Source organism: Berghia stephanieae, chromosome 2, assembly GCF_034508935.2.
Source record: "Berghia stephanieae isolate SIO BIC M18660-M18661 chromosome 2, UCSD_Bste_1.3, whole genome shotgun sequence".
Lineage (NCBI taxonomy): Eukaryota > Metazoa > Mollusca > Gastropoda > Nudibranchia > Aeolidiidae > Berghia > Berghia stephanieae.
Window position 1 is genome coordinate 85,000,307 of NC_088361.1, and position 22,705 is coordinate 85,023,011.

Below are 22,705 nucleotides of genomic sequence, written 5' to 3' on the forward strand. Positions count from 1 at the left end.
CACCCGTTCAAAAAGTAAGGAAAAACGCCAGGAACCTGGGGGCCATTCAATATATTTTCTAACATGATCGATTATTGAATTGTACTCGGTATGACTTCAAGTAACAGCCCGGCAAATTAGAGCTGGAAAGAAAAAAAAATTGCACATTTTTCACTTCACATTAAAAAAAAAAAAAAAAAAAATTATTTCGAAAATCATGGAAAAGTGATTGTCAGAAAGTAAAGATTTCCATAAAATACTAATGACTGGATGCACTGTATGTTCGTGAAGTGGATGCCGAAACGTGTATTAAAGGTTAAAAGGATCAGAACCTGCCTAGTGCAACAAAAAATTCTTAGAATTACGAATTTTTGACTCCCGCTAGAGAACTGCATAGACGTTTTTGATTCCATAAATCTTTATGAAAAGAAGTGTTTGGTTGCCTAAAAACTGTATTTAGGACTTTGGAGCACATTTTGATTATGTTGAGGGCAAATAATTGATTTGTAATGCTATTTTCGTGACTTTTTCATTTTTTCCCTTGGAAACTACGAATTTTGGACATTTTAAGTAGGCAGCTCAGGAAATCTAAAATTCGGGTTTAAGTATTTAATTGAAACTATATTTATTTGTATAAATATTTAACTTATATTCATTGAAAAACACAACTCAAGCTTTATAATTTTAACCTATAAATTCAATTTAAAGCATGATTCAGACATAATACCGTTTTGAGATGTTCACACACATACAAATGTTCAAATATATCTCAACAACAACAACAACAGCAACAACAACAAAAAACTAACTAAAAGAAAAAGAACAAACAAACAACAATAACAAACATATTTTTAAAAACTATAAATTCAGTTTGAAGCATCAATCAGACATAATACCATTTTGTGCAGCTCACTTTTTTCGGATCAGAAGGTCCTGGGTTCGAGCCTCGCTCGGCGCATAGTTATGTCCTTGGAAAAGGTTCTTTACTCACATTCTCACACCATACTTGGGTGTTAAATGAGTACCTGGTCGTTAACAGCGTTGTCTCTGTCGCAAAAAAATAGCATTATCGCATAACAGACGTCATGTCTCTTTCTACATGTTACATGTTGCTTTTGGTCTGGGACCCTTTGTAAAGCGCTTTGAACACATTTAGTGGATATTGCACTATATAAAACCTCAATTTTTTTTTTTTAATTTACATACAAATGTTCAAATATATCTCAATAACAACAACACCTTGAAACTAACCATAAAAAAAATAAATAAAGAACAAACAAACAACAACAAAAACAACTAATGCATGGAATTGTATATATATTTTAAGACAATATTGTAAAACAAACCTCATATCCGAATGTCACAGCCATGACAGTGATCAAGAAACAGAAGAAAGCTTCCAATTTACGTAGACCATATTTGTCCAGCAACAGAAAGGTAAATGTATCTGCCACTGTGATCAAGACACCTCCATACAAAGGAATTCTGAAATGCGATATTGGTTTACCCATAAAGGAATAAAATCAAGATCTAAAAAGAAAATGCATATTTCAATTGTTAAAGTGATACTGAACTGCTACAAAGCTGCTCTCTGTAAAAAGTAATGAACAAAAATGAAAATGTCAGCTTTGAAAAAGAACAAAATACCAAAAACGGTACTTTTCGGGCCCAAGGACCTTTTTCAGCCAATAACATAGAGACAATTTTTAAAAATGGAGACATCACTTAAAATCCAGATAGAGGGCACAATGGTATCTTGTTGGACGTACGATCACAAAATGTATACAAACATAAGTATTTATTCTGAAACAAAAGCATTTGAGCAAATGGAGTGAATTATTAAATAAAAATGGACTTTCTGGGCCATGTGTGGTGACGAGGACACTTTGAAAGCTTAACACTCAGTGGCTACATAGAGGGAAAAAGATCTTGTGGTCATAAGAGGTTGACGCTTTTGACCAGGTTGAGGCTGTGAACGAGCAACACCCCAACAAACTCTGAGTAAATGAGGGAGGCAGAGGATAGATCGTCGTGGAGGCATGTGATAGGAAACGTGCATACAAACTCAGGCCACAGATAATATTTGTTTGTTTGTTGCTTTAGGTCTCTTCCAACACAATTGAGGTTATATGAGAGACCGCTGAAACAAAAAAACAAGCAATCCAACAAAAATAGTACAAATGTCAATCAAAATCATAACCTAAAGATATCATAAGCTAAATTATAAATAGCCAAGAACAAACAGGCAGAGGATTTACAGGAAAAAAAACATCCCCTGTCAAAAATACAATCACAAACCAAAGAAGCAGGATAGGCTAGTAAAGAGAAGAAGAAACGACATCACTATCGGATCGTACACCCATGCGAACATCATAGGTATATGATTCAAGAAAAATGAATAACCCCATAAACATTGTGAAGATCAGCATGTTGTATTTATGATCATTGAATCAATTAGCCTATTTCTTCTCGATGATGATGATGATGATGATGACGACGACGATGATGATGATGATAGCAGCAACATCAACAACAATAACAACAACAAAACCAATCATGGTAGTAACAAATCAGCTATGGAAAAGAAAACAAAACACAATAAAACTTGAGCTTTTATAACGAAAAATCTACTAAACATGCTCAAAGTGATTTACAAGGGGTCAGAAGCCAACAGCAATATGCACAAAATATGGGACAAGACATAACGCCTGTGACTCTTTGAACATCTGGAGTCTTTTTCTTCTTCTTCTTCTTGTGGAAACCTCCAATATTGTGGAGGATCTACAGTTTGTAGGGTTTTACATTGTAAACTTATTAAAACTCTGCACATAATACTAATAAAAAGTACATAGATTTTTTTAAAAATTTTTAAGTCACGATGTGAACTCTAGTCACGATGTGAACTCTAGCAAGTCTCTGGAAAATATTTTTAAAAAAAGCTACTCACTTCCCATTGGAGAGTAGATAGAAAGCAATAGCCGTTCCGATGACTTCCTGCATGTCAGAGCCTATGATAGCAATTTCAATCATAATCCACAGAATGATACGGGGTATCTTGCTGTATTGTGTGTAACACACCTCTGCCAGGTGCATTCCTGTCACGACTCCCAGACGGGCGGACAACCTTTGCATCAGCAATCCCAGGATGGTAGAGGTCATGAGGACCCATAGTAACTAGGAAAAAAATGGTAATATGATGGATGTGTAGATAAATATAAATATTTGCATATTTGTTTAGCGCGTTTCCCCACAATTCCATGTTCAATGTTCTTCATACTGTTTCAATTATACTCCCAGAAAGCCATTGCAGCTAAATTCTCTATTCAAACAGTAAAATTAACCCTTTTAGGCAGCCTTTACAGACTAGCACTCTCGAAACATCCACTACTGTTTACATACAGTTACTCATTCATCCTCGAGTACTTAGAAATAATATTATTGAAGTGCAATTTCTAAAAAAATAATTATAAAGGCAAACAAAAAAGAAAAAAACAATGAACGAAAAAGGTATAGGAACTAAGAAAAATGTGAAAACCAGAAAAAAGTTTTGTTATTTTCTCAATATGTCATTTTTCTAGGGGTATGGGATACTGTGACAAATATTTCTCTGAATCTATTTCATGAAATTGTCTGAAAATGTCCACAGATATCACAGAGATAATAGATTAAGTCACCACAGAGAGACTTTTTGCTGGGAATGTGTATTTTGAATTAAAATCCAAATTATAAATTTTTAACAAAAATTTTGTCATAATATTTAGATTCGTAACTTTGTTATATTCGAATACAAATCTCATAAGCTAAAGCTGTAAAACCCCTCTATGGCGACACACAAGGTACAATGAGAGAATGATATGCAGGTTACTCCTTCATCAGTTTGTGCGGAAAATTTGCCACAAGATTGTTATACATTTTGATGCCAGACCCCGGATTAGGACATAAATCAGGAATCAACAAATCTAATGTATTTTTTTTCACCAAAGATGTTTTTTTTATCCTATAACGATGATACAGAATGATTAAAACCGTCCAATATAGGTTATTTATATTTTTTATTTAGATAAGACCCAAACCTTCTCTTAACTGTTCAAAAAATACTGTTTTAACCCGTCCCCTCACCACCCATAGGAAAATCGTCACATTTGTTACGATGCCGCCAACAATTTTTTTATTCTGCTTTCATTTTGTTATAGCGATAAAAACTCAGCACAGTGTTGCAGAGCTCATTTTTTTCTGAATAAAATATAGAATATGCTCGTTACTATTCTGTTTGAAAAATCTACTTTTGTGTTGGGTGAGTATGAAGTTTCGGGTAAAATTCTGAAAATAGCTGGTAAAGAGAGAGTTAAACAGATAATTTCAAGATAGATACCAATGCCCTGCTCTCACCTTGTAACCTGCTGTGGCTCCAGACTGCAAATCTGACTCAATGTTTCCAGGGTCGAGGTAAGCAATACTCATCAAGAAGCCAGGCCCTGTGAAGGCCCATAGTTTGCGGAAACTGAATGTTGTCTGAGTGAAAACAAATGCAAGTTTTAAGATAACAATAATATAGTAAGTCATCCCTCAAAATGAGATAGAGAGATAGACAGATAGACAGACAGACAGGCAAACAGATTAATAAATAGTAGATGGATGGATAGATTGATAGACATATTGAGAAAGAGATAGAAAGAGAGATAGATAAAAAGATGGATAGATGGATAGATAGATAGAAAGACAGATAGATAGACAGATGGACAGACAGACAGACAGACAGACAGACAGACAGACAGACAGATATATAGGTAGACAGATAGATAGGTATACACACAAAAAATACAGAAAGAGTGGGGGGGGGGAGGGGAGAAAGAGAGAGAGAGAGAGAGAGAGAGAGAGAGAGAGAGAGAGAGAGAGAGAGAGAGAGAGAAAGAGAAAGAGAAAGAGAGAGAGAGAGAGAGAGAGAGAGAGAGAGAGAGAGAGAGAGAGAGAAAGAGAGAGAAAACACGGAAGGGGGTTTGTGTTTTATTGTTTTTCTTTTCTTTTTCCTTCTTTGTGGTAGATGTCGTCAATGCTGTTATTGTGTTGTTGTTGTTGTTGGAACTTGATTTTTAAAAAATTTCATTATATCTCTGTCTGCCTTCCTCTTGGCAAAGAAGCAACAAACCCAAGTCATGGCTTGATTAAAACCAAATCGTCAAAAAAATTCTCAAACCTGGACTTTTAAAGTCCCAGATTTGCGAGTTTTTAACAACATGAGGGCCATTTTAATCGATGGATATAATTTGAAGGATGGGTTTCCTGGTCAAAATCTTAAATACGCTCTTTCTTTATTTATTTTTAGAAAGATAGATAGACAGATGGACAGACAGACAGACAGACAGACGGGGAGGGGGGGGGGGGGGTCAAAGAGCCAATAACACCTTGCCAGAAACGCCTACAATCACGCAACAATACACCATTGTCGATCTTTCTATTATCATAATGAATGAATCATGCTTATAACTGATTTTACTATAATATATAGTACGCGCTTGGCTAAGAAGCTCATAACATTACCATCCGGAAGTATAACGGACCAACACACAAAAATATGTGTAACCTTGAACGTTCATAGCCTGGATAATACAGTTTAGCGAGAGTTACTCATAAACATGGATGGCAAAAAAAAAAAAGAAAAAAAAACAATAACAAAGACCTGCGTGACGTCAACTTCGTTCTATCTATACACAACGCTCAGGACTGCTGACCGCAAGATAATAATGTCAAAACTTTAAAGACCAAAAAAAAAAAAAAAAAAAAAAATGGCCGGTCTCTTCCAAACTTGTGTCAAATCATCATGACGCAAGTGATAAGTGTGTGGATATTCTAGATTAACTACACACCATACACTGGGTCGCTGTGTTATCGTCAGATCAAGTCGTGATGACGGCATGACTAAGTGATAGTGAATAATTTAAACCTACACTGTCGGGGTTTGATTATGCTCTCACCATGACATCTTAAAGACGTTGCAATTTGGTCCCCAATACACCTAGTACAGATATGAGTTTAAAAAAATAAAATAAATAATAATAATAATAATAATAATAATAATAATAATAATAATAATAATAATAATAATAATAATAATAATAATAATAATAATAATAATAATAATAATGTGTGTATCGGAATAAGATCTAGATCTATGTGTATTTTCAATTTTTACTGCACAGTTTGCAAAAATAGGCCAAAATAGAGTTTCGTGCAAGTCATGCTCCAGATCCAGGTCAAAGATTCCGTCTCGCCGTTAACGGTTTGAGTATTTAACGTTATACAACGTACATGTTTATATTAATATCATTACATTTTTATACTAGTCAGTGGACATCACGTGAGAGAGAAAGGCTATTTGGTTCAGTTCTACAGTGGGGGGTGTCAATATTTCGTTACCAAACAACACAACAAATTACGCTGTTTTATACACACATTTTCATAACAATGTTGTTACTAAACAATGACAAGGAATATGTATTCCGTTGCAAAACATGCTGTGTCACATCCATCTTCAATACATACATTGTACAATTATATATTAATTCTGGCTGATCGAGTCCCGTCTTTCAGATGGATAACAACAACAATCCTATGCCCATCTATATGTTCTGAGTAAAATCCCTTAGACACCCAAACTCACTCAACTGGTTGTGAATGAGTAACTATTTAGCAATTATTGTGGTAGTAGTTGTAACTACTCGTGGTGTTGGCGGCGGTGGTAGCGACGGTGGTTGTGATAAATAGCGGTAATAGTGGTTGTTGTTGGAAAATACTACATCAATTCATATACATCATCTTAATACAGATGGATCTGAGATCATAATAATATGACCCCAAAACAAAGAACGCACTTACAGGCTAGGATATTTTGCACGGCATGGAAAAATTCAAACAAATGTAGAAACAGTTCCGGATACTTGAAACGGTTTGCTTGGCCATGTTTTACACTGTTCAAATTACATTTTAGATTTTATAATAATTTCATTTATAAATTTATATTTTGATCAAATTGCAAATAGAATATGCGAGTTCATAATTTTTGATGAAACAAAAAAAGAAGAGGAAAATTTTTACTATCCAACACAAACGGAACACGCCACAAGGCAGCGTGTGCCGCGCGGTTTTCAACAATGTGTATTCAGTTTTCAATGTCTTAATTGATAATTTCTTGAAATATGCATTAAACCGTCATTTGTCAAATGCAAACGACAACAATAATTAGGTCGCAAGATAGACCAAGCACAGAGGATACGAAAGTCCTTCGACAACTCTCCACACTACAACAATAATAACATCTCGATCACGAGACATACATTTTATCAAAGTACCAAGCGGCGCATTCTTGTCAATGACAAGGACGATCTGCTGACCAAGGCTTCATCTCGAGTAGCCTTGTCGTCTCCATCTTACTTGTTTTCACAGTAACTAGCGGAAAACCCGCACTTTTAGCGAAAATTAAAGGCCATTACGTACAGGCAATCGTCTATATCAATTCTTATTCTAATGTATTGTGGAAATTAACATACTAAACATCGAGACGGATCTTTTGAGCCATCAACGATCAAAATCCGTCCGGTAGTAAAGTCTGTAGATGAGCGCAAATGAATCTGGCAACAACAGGGCGGCCAGATGGCGATTCCCAACATCAATAATTGATGACTGATCACTATGGCCAAGCAGATATAATCATTTGTGCCAAAGGGTGATAGAATTGCCCTTAATTTAATAAACACGGTCTATCAACAGTATTATGTAAAAAAAATAGTTGTTTAATTTTTAGATTTTGTACCAATAACTGTGCTCATTAGCGAAAATTTAAAACTGGTTGTAAAAGTCCAATTTTAACCTCCAACCCTATTTCACCATTTCTTAAAAAGAATAGATTGTTAATTTTTTGTTAATAAATCTCTACTCAAATTAATTGGCTAACAGGCCATCTACATGCGGGTAAACATAATTAGGGTATTAAAATTTGGACCAGTGGCCTAGATTGTGGCACTGCGCGTAAGAAACTAATGCATATTAAAAAAAAAAAAAAAAAAAAAAAAAAAACTTGAGCTATTATCCAGCGCAATATCCACTAAATGTGCTCAAAGCACTTTACAGGGGGTCACTGGCCAACAGCAACACGTAACATGTAGAACGAGACATGACGCCTGTTAGGCGATATTACACTATTTTTGTTTCTGACAGAGACAACGCTGTTAACGACCTGGTACTCCTTTTACACCTGAGTCACCATCATCATTATCATAATCATCATCATCATCATCATCATCATATAATGACACCGATGACGATGACGATGATGATGATGATAATGATGATGATGATGATGATGATGATGATGATGATGATGACGACGAATTAATAATAATAATAATAATAATAATAATAATAATAATAATAATAATAATAATAATAATAATAATAATAATAATAATAATAATAATAATAATAATAATAATAATAATAAACCAATTAATTAACGGCCCTAGTTAGTGAACTGAAAAAAATAAAATAAAATAAAACTTACACTGTCAGCTTCGGGAACTGCTATCTTTTCGTTCAAGTACGTGGAATCGCCATTTTTCCCATTTCTGGGGCTATCAGTATCAGGGGTAGAATCCGGGTGGTCAACATCTTGGATTCCGTTCATGGTGGAAGAATTGGAGTGGGACAATTGCTCCTGGTCAGACACAACAACCATAGCCACCTCTTTTTCCAAGGCAGGCGATGGGCTCGTTCTCGCGCTGCTGCCTGGCCGTGCTGATGATCGGAAAGAAAGAGAAAGAAGAAAAAACAAATTATGAGCCTGATGAGCTAAATAAAATAATCTGCCAGAAAAAAAAAGCTGTGGACTGTAAAAATTAATGTAATCAGAAAAAGAACAAAATTAAATATTAAAAATATGGAACGTTTCGGGCTCATCCCTTCTTCGGCGAGTAACATTTTTTTTAAAATCTAAAATGTTATACTATTCTTTTTATTATTTTATTTTTGTCTATTGAATACTACAGAATCAGAAAAAAAAGAACAAAATGAAAAAAAAAAACACGGAAAGTTTCGGACTCAAACCCCTTCTTCAACTTATATTTTTACAGTTTTTAAACGCATTATTATTATTATTATTATTATTATTATTATTATTATTATTATTATTATTATTATTATTATTATTATTATTTTTTTTTTTTTTTTTTTTTTTTTTAATTTGTTATTATTATTATCTTTTTTTATTTCCGTTTATGACCGAAAGAGAAAGTTTAAATACTTGAACGTGATTTCGGATTCTTTATGCGATCCTTGAGGGATCTCGTGGTATGACAGACATCCGGCTCGCGATCCCATGGACCACCAACCTTGCCGTTGGTGAGGGTGCTTAGAGCATATCGGGGGCAAAGGAGTAATACGCTTCAACAGTCGTAACGTCACTTGTAATGACGCATGGTAACTTAGTAACTGGCTCTAAACTATCGGAACAATGGTGGACGCCCTTATGAAATATTTCTCCGACGAGCATAAAAGCGTATCCAGAGGAGAAAAAAAACATAAATCTGATCATGTTTTGACTTTTACACATTCTGATCACAAGACATATGAAAAGTTCTAGCCAGCATGAAGAATAAAAAGTACCGATTTTCTTTGTTTAGAACCACGATGGCCGCCGTTGCTGGGCGACGTGACATCAGACTATTGAATCCAATTGCGGTTGACCGTCACTAGTTCATCCCGGATGTCGGGCCTATAAGCGGGCGCCTTGAATGGCCCGCCATGATATGTGACTTAATTGAGATCCAACCCGGTGCCCGAATGGCTTTGGCAATCCCGGGCTCCACACTACTATAAGACGAAAAGAATGAAATTCCTTCATTGGTTTTATGGCGGCATTATTAAGTATAATTGTTTACAACATTACTATTTATCATTGTAATTGTACAATAGCGACAAGATTTAAACACGAGTTTCATCGTCCGTCCACAACCTCGCTTTTGTTTTTGTTTTTGTTTTTTGCTTTTGTTATTTTCTTTTCTTTTTTTTTTTCTTTTGTTGGTCGTAATTTATTAGACATATGATGCGAGGAAACAATATTATGTTACTGATGTCAGCATTGACATGGCTGTCTGTGATCCAAATTCAAATTTGACACTGCAGGGCATAATTTATTGTTAAATTATGGTGCTGGATGAAAAATGGCGGGTTATTTTATTAGACAAAGAATCGGGAAATTTATGGGCGTGTTTTTTTTTTTTTGTTTTTTTTTTTTTTAAATAGACGTCAAGTAAAGATCAAAGTTCACGAGCGCAGTGAGTTAGGATGCGAAGTGGGGCTCTCTTAAATAATTCACAGTCGTTAACAAAGCTACGTAGCGTTTATCACTACATTAATAGTGTGAGGCCATCCTATCGATGCTATGCGTTTAGGTAAAAAACTCACAACATCCGCCACTCGGCGTACCAAGACACTGAACTATGTATAACGAACGTTTATAGTCCGATTGATAGAATTTAGTGAGAAAAAATCACAAAAAACGGTTGTCTTGCAACAATAACAAAGAGCTGAGTGACATCACCTTCGTTCGCGCTATAGATAGTATGCCTTGGCTTAGAAGCTCACAATCCGGAAGTATAACGGACCAACACACAAAACTTTGTGTAACCATGAACTTTTATAGTCTGGTTAATACAGTATAGTGATAAGTACTCATTAACGCGGATGACAAAAACTAATAACAAAGACCTGAGTGACGTCATCTTCATTCTATCTATAGATAGTATGCGCTTGGCCAAGGAGTTCACAACATTGCCATCCGGAAGTATAACGGACCAACACACAAAACTCTGCGTAACCATGAACTTGTATAGTCTGGTTAATACAGTTTAGTGAGAACAACTCACAAACGCGGATGGCAAAAACAATAAAAAAGGCCTGAGTGACGTCATCTTCGTTCTATCTATAGATAGTATCTATGGGTTTAAGTAAAATACTCACATTTGCCCACAAGATGAAGCATGCCGGCACACAAAACCATATTATTATGTAACCTTAAACGTTGACGTAGTTCAGTGAGAACTAATCACACAACTGACGGTCTAGAAGCAATAAAAAGAGTAGAGAGACGTCAACTAAATTCACTCTATAGATAGCATGCGCTTGGCTAAGAAACTCACAACATTGCCATCCGGAAGCATAACGGACCACCACACACAAACTATGTGTAACCATGAACGTTTATAGTCTGGTCAATACAGATTAGTGAGAATTACTCATAGACGCGGATGGCAAAAAAAAAAAAAGTTCTATCTATTCTCAACCATTTGTTTCCAACAATAACTGAATGACTGAATGATAAGTCCCGACTCGACTCGACTCACCGCGGAGACAGACTCTTTGCACACAGATTATTAAAGACCACGTAATGAAATGTCACAGGATAGTCATAAACATGTAACCCATCGTGTCAAAGCGGTATTAGGTCGGGATGAACTAGGTCTAGGTGCTCGGAATAGGCTTCAACAGTCGTGACGTCACTTCCCTGGTAGTGACACATAGTAACTAAGTAACTGGTTCTAAAATATCGGAACAATAGCGAACGCCCTTATGAAATACTTCTTCGACGAGCATAAAAGTGTATCCAGAGGAGAAAAACATTATAAATCTGATCATGTTTTGAATTTTATACATTCTGATCACATAACATCTGAAAAAGTTCTAGCCAGCATGAAAAATAAAAAAGGACCGATTTCCTTTGTTTAGAACCAAGCTGCTGGTTGCTGGGCGGATGCGATATCAGACTATTGAATCGAATTATGTAACAGGTTAAATCAAAGGTGGGATAACAGACACGATTAAACGACGTTATTATTTGGAGCATGTTTTGTCTTATGATGATGTCGTCAAGCGATGTCGAACGTGATCAATGGCCAAAATGGTGACGATGACAGTTAAACAACTGCCTCGGCCATGTGTGTTTGTGTAAGGTGGGCACTTTGAACACAACCAACCTCGACTCAGGATTGTTTGTTTGTTTGTTTTTAAGGGTTTTACGGCGCTTGCAACACATGTATGTTATATCAGCGCCAGTAAAAAGGAAGAAAATGGGATAGTAAAAGAAAAAGTAAGACAAAAGGGGAACTAGGAACAAATAGGGATCAGATGTAGATTCCAAGAGCATACCACCAATGTACTTAGTTTGAGATCACCTATAAGCCTCATCCGCAAGCACAAAATCCAAGAGGAATACCCTCAAATGCTTACTTTATACATTAAAAATAAATATAATGATACATAACAGAGAGACGATTTACAAGGAAAAAAATATCATCTCCCAAAACAATAACTATGCATTCGACTGTTTCCCTCCCAGCCAGGACTCCGAACAGGGCCAAGTAATCTCATTCCAAGCAAAGACAGAAAGCATGTTGGAAAATAGATATAAGGAGATAGAAGACACAGTATGTACCTCCCTGCCCACTATGGGAGGTCAGGACCCAGACACGATTAAACGATGTTATTGTTTGGAGCATGTTTTGTCTTATGATGTCGTCAAGCGATGTCGAGCGTGATCAATGGCCAAAATGGTGACGATGACAGTTAAACAACTGCCTCGGCCACGTGTGTTTGTGTAAGGTGGGCACTTTGTACACTACCAACCTCGACTCAGGATTAAATAAGTGCTTAATTCCAGACAGTGACGGTTATTGAGTGATGTGTGTGTGTGTGTGTGTGTGTGTTTTGTTTTCAAAAAACCTAAGAAATGAAATGCAATATATGCCTTCATCGTGTTAAAACATTCCAATATAATGACCTAAACATTAAGATAAATAATTCAGTACAATCAGCGGCTAAAGAGGAAGGGGGGGGGGGGGGGGGGGGGGGGGGGGGGGGGGTCATTGTGATGGTGACGAATATTATAAGTAGTTTATCGATCACATCCCTCTCAATCTTTATTGCATACTTTCGCGCCTTCATCGTATTGCATGTGGCAAACCTATACAGAAACTTTGAAACAATTGAGAGAACTCTTCGGCAATATCCGCTCTTTTTACATAGAGCGGATGTCAATAATCGATTAACTTCCAGTTGTGACAATGGTCCGTGTGAGAAAAAGGGGAAAAATGATCAGAATTTCGCATTAAGTAAGAAAAGAAGAACACGTAAAATTAACCATTTATCCGTTTGTGTATAATTAATCAAATCTTTAAAAAATAATAATTAATAAAAGAATATAAATAAAAAGACGGACGTTAAAAGACTGAATCAAAACTTGAACATTTAGATGGCGCAATATCTACCAAACGTGCTCAAAGCGCTTTACAAGGGGTTCCTTGCCAGCAGCAACATTTGACATACGAGACATGACGCATGCTGGGTGATATTACAATAGTTTTCAGCAGAGACAATGTTGTTAACAGTTATGTACTCGTTTCACAACGGAGTATGTAACGAAGAAGATAATATGTGAGTAAAAAGCCTTTTCCAAAGATTCAATTGTATATACGCGCCGCACAGAGCCAGACTGAAGGCGAGAGTTATGACACAAAACCACATAGCCGAATCATCATAATAAGTTTAATAAGGTCAATACCAATGCGGCTGCCGTCAATACAATTTGCCGTCCTATTTTAATCTTGGATGTACATGCTACAATCTTACAGAATATCTCAATCCTTATTTGTGACCCATCGTCTCAAAGCGGTATTATGTCGGAATAAAATAGTAGTAAATTGAATTTATACACACAAATATGAAACTGTGGGGGGGGGGGGGGGGTTTAATTCATTATGGTGGAGAATAAATACAATTTTTTACATTGAAATAAAAGATATATATATATAATATATATATATATATATATATATATATATATATATATATATATATATAATTGTGCAAATGTGTGTGTAATGAAACAGTACTGGACGAAAGGTAAATAGTAATTGTAATAAAAAAAAATAAATAAATACATTTTAAAATGCAAGGGCATCACCAATAAAAGATACGGTAAAAAGGAAAAAAAAAGGAAATCAACTATTCTCAGTTCCCAATAACTGATTCTTTTGTTTGTTTGTTGTTTTTCTTGTGTGTTTTGTGTCTTGTTTCAGTTTTTTTTTTTTCTTTGTTTTGTTTGTTTTTGTTATTTGGGGGGGGGGGGGGGGTTGTTGTCTTTTTATAGTATTACTATTACTTTTGCCATCTGCTGCTTTGTCACAGACACGCGTTTTCAGTTTCATATTTTTATTACCAATCAATACCTACTCCCAAACCGAAACAAAAAAATGTAAAAAAAAAAAAAAATTTAAAACAAAAAACAAGAGGAACAGCAGCTGTCCCCGTTTTACTTGCATGCAATGACGTACTCCGAAAAAATACGTATTCAAAATGTTAGCCAGAAAACTTGAATTCGATCGATTAATAACGACCCTCCTCTTGCCAAAAACTTTTAAGCCTGGTACTTCCGTGAAGTCCAAGGTTTGAGAGTTATTGACAAGTTGAGGGTCATTAAAAAAAAATATCAATCGATAGTTGAAGGACGATTTTTCTGGCCAAAAATTTTAAATACCTGCTTTGTTTCCAGAGTATAGCACAGCAGAACAGATAATGGGACATGAATGACCTCCAGATGGATAAGAGAGTAGCTGGTAGTAAATGATGATAATGATAGAGTAACTCGTATCAGTGATCATGCATTGTCAATCTGTCACCTGATTGATAAGTAGCATGCGGGTGGGTTACGGTTACGTCTAGGTAGATATGATAATGCCACACTCTGACAAAACTCCCATTTTTTTACATTTACATTTTGTCAGACAGCTATGTGGTCTAGTGGTATGACACTCGCTTTCAGATCGGAAGGTCCTGGGTTCGAGCCTCGCGCTCGTCGCATAGTTGAGTCCCTGGAAAAGGCTCTTTACTCACATTCTCTCACCGTACTCAGGTGTAAAATGAGTACCTGGCCGTTAACAGTGTTGTCTTTGTCCGAAAAAATGTAATATCGCCTAACAGGCGTCATGTCCCGTCCTACATGTTAAATGTTGCTGTTGACCAGGGACCCCTTGTAAAGCGCTTTGAGCACATTTAGTGGATATTGCGCTATATAAAGCTCAATTTATATATATATATATATATTTTTTTTTTTAAAGCTTTTACTACATATATTGATCAATTAACCAGTTAACTGCCATACTCTGGAAAGACACAAGACACATATTCAAAAATGTGGCCAGAAAACGTGTCCTTCGAATACCGATCAATATTTTCAGGGCAAAGTCCCAGGTTTGAGAGCTTTTGCCAAGATGAGGGTCATTTAAATTGATCGATATTTGAAGGATGAGTTTTCTGACAAAATCTTTTTAGTGCATGTCTTTCCAGAGTATAGCAGTTAAGTGGTTAAAGTCATATCAGCGCCAGCAATAAAGAAGAAAATGGGATAGTAAAAAAAAGAAACTACTCTTGATCTTTCACGTTCTACACGAGCTATCAAATATAAAAAGGAATAAAATTCGTCTTTTTTTGTTTTTTGTTTTTTGCCTTTTTAAGATTTTATTACTATTGTATTGTTTTGTTGTTCTACTTTCTATGTAAAATCACAAAAGGGTTTTCAAGTCGCTATTCAAACTAAAAAGGATAGATTGGAAAGACAATCAAGCATGCCATGATAATCAAAAACTTCAGAAAATAAAACAAAATTAAATCAAAACTGCATATTATAAAAGCAGTATTTCTCGTTAACAGCAAGTTGTCTGTTGATTCTATCAACAGTGTCAATCTTTATCAATGACACTTATTAGAATCCCAACGTTGATTGCTTTGTGAGTGCCCGAACCATAGTTTTAAAAAAGCATATTTGTGAGACAAGGTCTAATCTTTAATCGTCTTGCCACAGTTCAAGTTTCGGGACAATAGGCCAAAATAATTATATGTTCATAAAGTTTTTTTTTTCTACGAATAATATATGGATAACTGACGAACAATATGGTTATGTAAGCAAATCAATGGCCTATAACACTACGAGCTTGCAATTGTTAAGCAAACATTTATCAAAAATAAGTCAGCTCTGTAAAAAACTGAGCTAAATATCGAGTTAAAAGCCCTCTAAATAACAACCAGAAATGAAGTGGAAATTCGCACTCGAGTCTGAATAGTCTCCCATGGCTATTTGGACTCAAACCCCATTGTACGTGCGCAAACACAAAGGGGCATGGGAGGGGGACTGGGGTGGAAGATTTCAGAAGAAATTCTGTTTTGCCCATATTATCACACTGACTCAGCTCATACCCCTACTTCGGACTGTAGAAGAACTGGAGCCTGTCTCACACTATCACAATATGTTTTTTCTTTGTCCTGATTTTATTATTTGGACATTGTGTTATGTTGTTAGAAAAGCTTTTCCTTTAGACCACAGTTCATTTGACTGACTTTTTGTTTCTTTTGAAGGATTTCAACTCTTTTCTTTTTAATCTTTAATTGGACTTTCAATTTATTGATCTATTTACTTTCTCTTTCTCATCAAATTGAGAGGGTTTATAGTTACTATAATTGTTATTTTCATTTGCATCAATTTTATGTTATCATTAATAATTAAAATAAAACTAAATTCAAAACAAAACAAAGAAAAACAATAAAAACAAAAACAAACAAAAACCATACTGCCCCAGGAGCCAATTCAGACTGAGTCCGGTCCTATTCGTATGTTGATTGCACATGTGCAGTCTGAATAGCCATAGGAGACTATTCAGACTTGAGTCTGAATAGCTGCAGCCAACCAGAAAACCTCAAGGACCACACAAAACAAAGGTTTAAATTCATAAAACAAAGGCTTTAACTTTGACTGCCATTTTCTAAGACACCACGAGTCATGAATTCAAAACCAATTTATTGGACAAAGGCATTGCAACCTGTCTCCATGGAAGTGGCGCCATCGTCATTCATCAAGAGATTTGAAAATTATATCAAATTTAATAATTTAATCCAAAATCTATTACATCAACAAATCGAAAACAAAATCTTGAACAATAGTAACAGGTTTTGGATAAAAGACATTATGGGATATTAGCACAATCTGATTGGCCTCGAGAGGGAACTGTCCCCCTCTTCCAGGGAGTGTTGTTGTCTCTACTCTCCTCTCTGGAATGCAGAGATGTCGTTAAGTTTGAGTCAACAAAGTTGAAGTAGAAGAAGAGATGCTTGACTTGGATAGAAAAACAGACTGTGTTCTATTCTTTAAGATCTAAATTAAACTAAGGACATCTGAGATATGTCATGGTCATATTAATGCAAATGTCGCTGCTTGATGCTTGAAGATAAGAAAAAAAAAAAAATCAAACGAAGTGACTATTTCTCCTAAACTTAATCTCTATTTCTCCGAATGGTTTCCATTCTCAAGATTTTTTTTGTTATTTGAGAGAGTGTCTGTGTGAATGATGAATGTGTATGCATTTTTGGGGGTTTTCTTTAGCCAGTGCTTGGGTGCTCTGTCTTTTATTCCCAACTTTCTGTGCTAGACTTCTATCTTGAGTTTGTGCTATCCGATCTTTCAACCTCTGTTCCCATCTTGAGACTTTGGCTTTGTTATTTAGGTTTACTTCTGTTCTCTCTTTGATAGTGCAACGCGATGTGCAAAAGTGAACGCGCCATGGAGTATTCACAAGCACAACATTTTGATATAATCTGCCTTTGTCAACAATGTGGCTAAAAAATGCTAGCTTGATGATTCGTGAGAATTCCCTGTCCACTCTGAGCATTTATCATTTACTTTTGCATCGTCATTGCGTCTGTAACCCATCAGCTACTAGAGTCTAGCCGCCATACGGAGAAATAGAGTTCAAGTAATTTTCCTGAGCGTTCGGAGAACTAGAGCCGGTCAATATTAAAACGGACTGAAGTTTGCCGAGATCAAAAGCTAGGGAGGCCTCCCGAAAGCTCCTCATAGCATTTCTTTCAATTTGTATTTTCACTTTGGAAAATAGTCGACCACACTATTATCGCCGTAAAGTGAATATATATAGCCTTCCACACCATTATCACCGTACGGTGAAAATAGTGTGTCAGGCTATTTTCACCGTACAGTGAAAATCGTCTCCCACAGTATCACCGTAGGCTATAGTGAATATAGTCTTCCATACCATTATAGTGAATATAGTCTCCCACTATTGTCACCGTATTGTGAATATAGCCTTCTACACAATTATATTGAAAATAGTCTCCCACACTATTATCACCGTACATTGAAAATCGTCCACCAAAATATTACGGAACTGTGAAAAAAAGTCTCCCACACTATTATTAATTATCACCGTACGGTGAAAATCGTCCACCAAAATATTACGGGACGGTGAAAAAGTCTCCCACACTATTATCACCACCGTACGGTGAAAATAGACAGATTGCGCATCGGGGCTCTAACGGGGCCGATTAGAGATAGACGACGATTGGGATTGTTTGGAAGCTTTAACCCTTTGCCCACTAGTCATTATGACATCCGAAATGCTATCGCCTTCGACATCTACGCCAGAACAGAAATAGAGGGTGGAGCCTACCATGATATAACATTTTATGGAGCCCTAATTTCGTCATATCAGTTCTGTCCACTGACAGGTGGGTAGATATCGCTTTCCAGAACTTGTGTCCTTATATGAAATTCTGAGTTTTTGACCAATCAACGATTGCTCTTTTGATAGCTCGCTTGTCAAAATGAGTCAGCTCAACCCTTGATTTATGTACAGGCATCACAGGGGGTATATGTTGTGTAACTTCAAAGACCACGGTTGACGGAAAGCGATGAATGGAAGCCCTACTGTGGCGTGGAGAACGAGGTCTTGTATGTATAGTTACGTCATATCTCAACGCTCGTGAATTCTTAGTACGGCTGGACTCACAATCAAAACATGAAATATGTGTTTTAAACTCTTGAATCAATCGAGTTACATCAGTGCGTTCGTCTCATTGAGAAATGAAAAACGATATATAAATCAAGAACATCGACCGGAAAACAAGGAAATTATCATAAAATTATAAAATTTGAGAAAGCTGTTTTCAAAATCAAATCTATTACAAAAAAGGTTATTTCTAGACCGATTTTTATGAGACAAAGACAATTTTTCTCCATTTTTCAAGCTGATTCCAACAATGAGGTTTTCAAATTTATCGCGATAAGATTATTTGTCATTATTTTTTTTTAATACCCAATTGACTGCTCAGGAAATGAATACGTAATCCTTGGCGGCTAGCGAGTAGGTGTTAAATTTTGCTTACCCTTTCCCAAATAGACGCACACACACACACACACACACACGCACACACACACACACACACACACAGACTTATCGTCGTCTAGCATCCTATCGTTCGGCTCGACGATTAAAAGGGGTTCGTATCGTCGCTAAAATAATTACAAAATACATATATTTAAAATATATTTATAGTAATGTGAATTAAATATTTTAATGCTCTAATATATCAAGAATGATCATTATTATGATTTATTACGGTGTGAATTGAATTAGACCTTTAAAACTGAAGTTTAATCTGACACCCTACTCGCTGTTATCATTCGAGTCTAAGTTGTAATAAGGCAACTTTGGCCAGAAGTGAAAGACATACATTGTGTGTTCAGTCTGTGTGTGTGTGTGTGTGTGTGTGTGTGTGTGTGTGTGTGTGTGTGTGCGTCTGCGTGGGAAAGGGTAAGCAAAATTTAACACCTACTCGCTAGCCGCCAAGGATTACGTATTCATTTCCTGAGCAGTCAATTGGGTATTAAAAAAAATAATGACAAATAATCTTATCGCGATAAATTTGAAAACCTCATTGTTGGAATCAGCTTGAAAAGTGGAGAAAAAGTGTCTTTGTCTCATAAAAATCGGTCGAGAAATAACCTTTTTTGTAATATATTTGATTTTGAAAATAGCTTTCTCAAATTTTATAATTTTATGATAATTTCCTTATTTTCCGGTCGATGTTCTTGATTTATATATCGTTTTTCATTTCTCAATGAGACGAACGCACTGATGTAATTCGATTGATTCAAGAGTTTAAAACACAGATTTCGAGTTTTGATTGTGAGTCAAGCCGTACTAAGAATTCACGAGCGTTGAGATATGACGTAACTATACATACAAGACCTCGTTCTCCACGCCACAGTAGGGCTTCCATTCATTGCTTTCGGTCAACCGTGGTCTTTGAAGTTACACAACATATACCGCCTGTGATGCCTTTACATAAATCAAGGGCTGAGCTGACTCATGTTGACAGGCGAGCTATCAAAAGAGCAATCCGTTGATTGGTCAAAAACTCAGGATTTCATATAAGGACATAAGTTCTTGAAAGCGATATCCACCCACCTGTCAGTGGACAGAACTGATATGATGAAATTAGGGATCCATAAAATGTTATATCATGGTAGGCTCCACCCTCTATTTCTATTCTGGCGTAGATGTAGAAGGCGATAGCATTTCGGATGTCATAATGACTAGTGGGCAAAGGGTTAAAGCTTCCAAACAATCCCAATCGTCGTCTATCTCTAACGGGACCCGTTGGCGCCCTGTCGCGCAAACTCAGTAATAGTCTCCCACACACTGTCAGGCTATTATCACCGTACGGTGAAAATAGCGGCTTCCATATTAAAATGGCATAGAAGCTTTAATGGAAAGTATGGAGACAAATTACATGGACGTTTCAAGTTTCCCCTTTGTCAACAAAACACGACGATGAATGAAACACTAAAGTAAGTCAAATGATTTATCTTATTTCATTCATCGGGTTTAGTTTAGACAACTTAAATTGAAGTTTCTAACTTTTATTCCATTTTTTTAATATTGCATAGTCATAATACAAATTCAAATAGAGTTTTATCTATACAAAACAAATAAAAAAATCTTAACATTAAAAACTCACTTCTTGATCTGTTTACAATAGATGTGTCTGTCTCATCACCATCCTCCTCGAAACCCAAATGAAGGCGTCTCGTGTCAGTATAATCCGAGGACATAATATCCACTCTCTTTGGATATCCGTGATAGTGATGATAAATTTTTAAAAATTGGGCCAAGCACTCAACTAATGGTCACCTGTTGACGTTCGATGTTATGTGTGTCAACAAGTGTGTTATGATTCGAGGGAAGAAGAGAGGTGAAGTGTTGTTATACAATCGGTGTCCTTTGAACTGCGACGCCCTACGTTTGATTTGTTTACAGTCTGATAACTACCGGCTAAGGTACGTTCAGTTTCTGAAAATAAATACAGCATCGATGCAAATTTTCACTGTAAGATTAGATTACTTTTTAAATGTTTGGAAAAAAAAAATAAAAACGTTTAAGAAAACCGCTGGTGACTGGCTTGGGGATTTTAACATAAAGTGACATTAACATAAACGGGGAAAATAAGAGTGGGGTCAGTCCATGGATCAATCCAAGAAATCAGCTGTAGCAGCAGACACCTAGGTAGTACAGACAAGCTGAGACTTGAAACTGAACATGACCAAACAGTACAAAGTAATGCATAACTGGCGGGTGACTAACTTTGAAGCCTTTCGATTATCAGTCAACCGACTGTGGTGCCTCAGCTACTTTCACGACTTCCATTGCGAAATCTTATTTCCCTATGCTCAACACAATGAGTCCTCCAGTTTAAGAAGAAGAGGACGAAGAAAAAGAAGATCATCGTCATCATTATCATCATCATCGACAACAACAACAATATCACCACCATGCTCACCATCATCATCGGCATCACCATCATCATCAATAATTATATAAATTTACACTCGAGTATGATTTCCGCGAATACGGTTTCCTCTAATTCATTCGATTGTCCCAATTTTTTCCCTTATTATTCTTTGTTATCATTCCATTCCTTCCTATACCTATGTTTTTTTATACCTTGAACACGATTTCCTCAAACTAGTTTCATTCAGGCAACGAAAAAAAAAGTTATTTATTTATTTTATTTTATTTATTATTATTTTATTTTTTTAAATTTATTTATTAAATATGCACCCGGTACTTTCGATAAATGACGATTTACTGTGACACTGACAATTACGCATGTGTGTTTTGTATCCACATCGGCAACAAGGAAGATTGCAAGTGTGCATAATATATGATATAAGTACACGTAGACACGCACAACCACTCACACACCCTATCGCCCTTTCGCATAACCGGCACATCTCTGCTAATTCTTCTTCCTTCGCCGTTGGTTCGAATTTCAATGCCTCACACCATGATTTGCTATTAGCGGCCTTCACTCCCACCACAACCCTTTGTAACATGTTATTGTTATGTATGAAGTTATCCTCTCTCCTCAACATATCAATAGAGTAAATAAATATTGAAGTTCTCTTTCTATTCATACCCAAGAGGAAATCTATCTTAGTGTCTATTCTAAGGGAAGACTGGAATAACTCAGGTGTCAGCCGCAGCGCCGCGCGGCAAAGTGAACTCGAGAGAGAGAGAGAGGTGACTTACTTAAGGCCACAAAACCCGACGGATAGTCGAATTCGGTGGTCCTTTCGGGTATGAAGCTACAACAACACTCTTGAGCCACATATAGACGATGTGTACATATTTGGATACAGAAGAAAAACAATGGCATCAGTGAACTGAACAACATATTCAAAGTGATTCTAGGCTGCTAGAAGCTGTGGACTATAAAAAGTAATAAACAAAAATGAATATAACAGCTTTAAAAAATAACAATACCAAGCACGGAA

At 36.2% G+C, this 22,705-nt stretch overlaps 1 protein-coding gene across 2 annotated transcripts in view; it reads right to left on the minus strand.

Moving 5' to 3' along the window:
* The window catches only part of LOC144965705 (natural resistance-associated macrophage protein 2-like), a 35,856-nt gene extending 14,665 nt beyond the window's left edge, over positions 1 to 21,191 (minus strand). Inside the window, exons 1-5 of one of the 2 annotated variants that reach the window (XM_078901305.1) lie at positions 20,890 to 21,191; positions 8,534 to 8,766; positions 4,369 to 4,491; positions 2,927 to 3,153; positions 1,326 to 1,464 (exon numbers count right to left, since the gene is read on the minus strand). In XM_078901305.1, the coding sequence (XP_078757431.1) occupies positions 1,326 to 1,464; positions 2,927 to 3,153; positions 4,369 to 4,491; positions 8,534 to 8,766; positions 20,890 to 20,983 (816 nt within the window). In that variant the 5' untranslated portion in view covers positions 20,984 to 21,191. The remainder of the gene's footprint in view (positions 1 to 1,325; positions 1,465 to 2,926; positions 3,154 to 4,368; positions 4,492 to 8,533; positions 8,767 to 20,889) is intronic. The other variant, XM_078901306.1, reaches the window with a different exon arrangement.
* Positions 21,192 to 22,705: the final 1,514 nt, after the last annotated feature.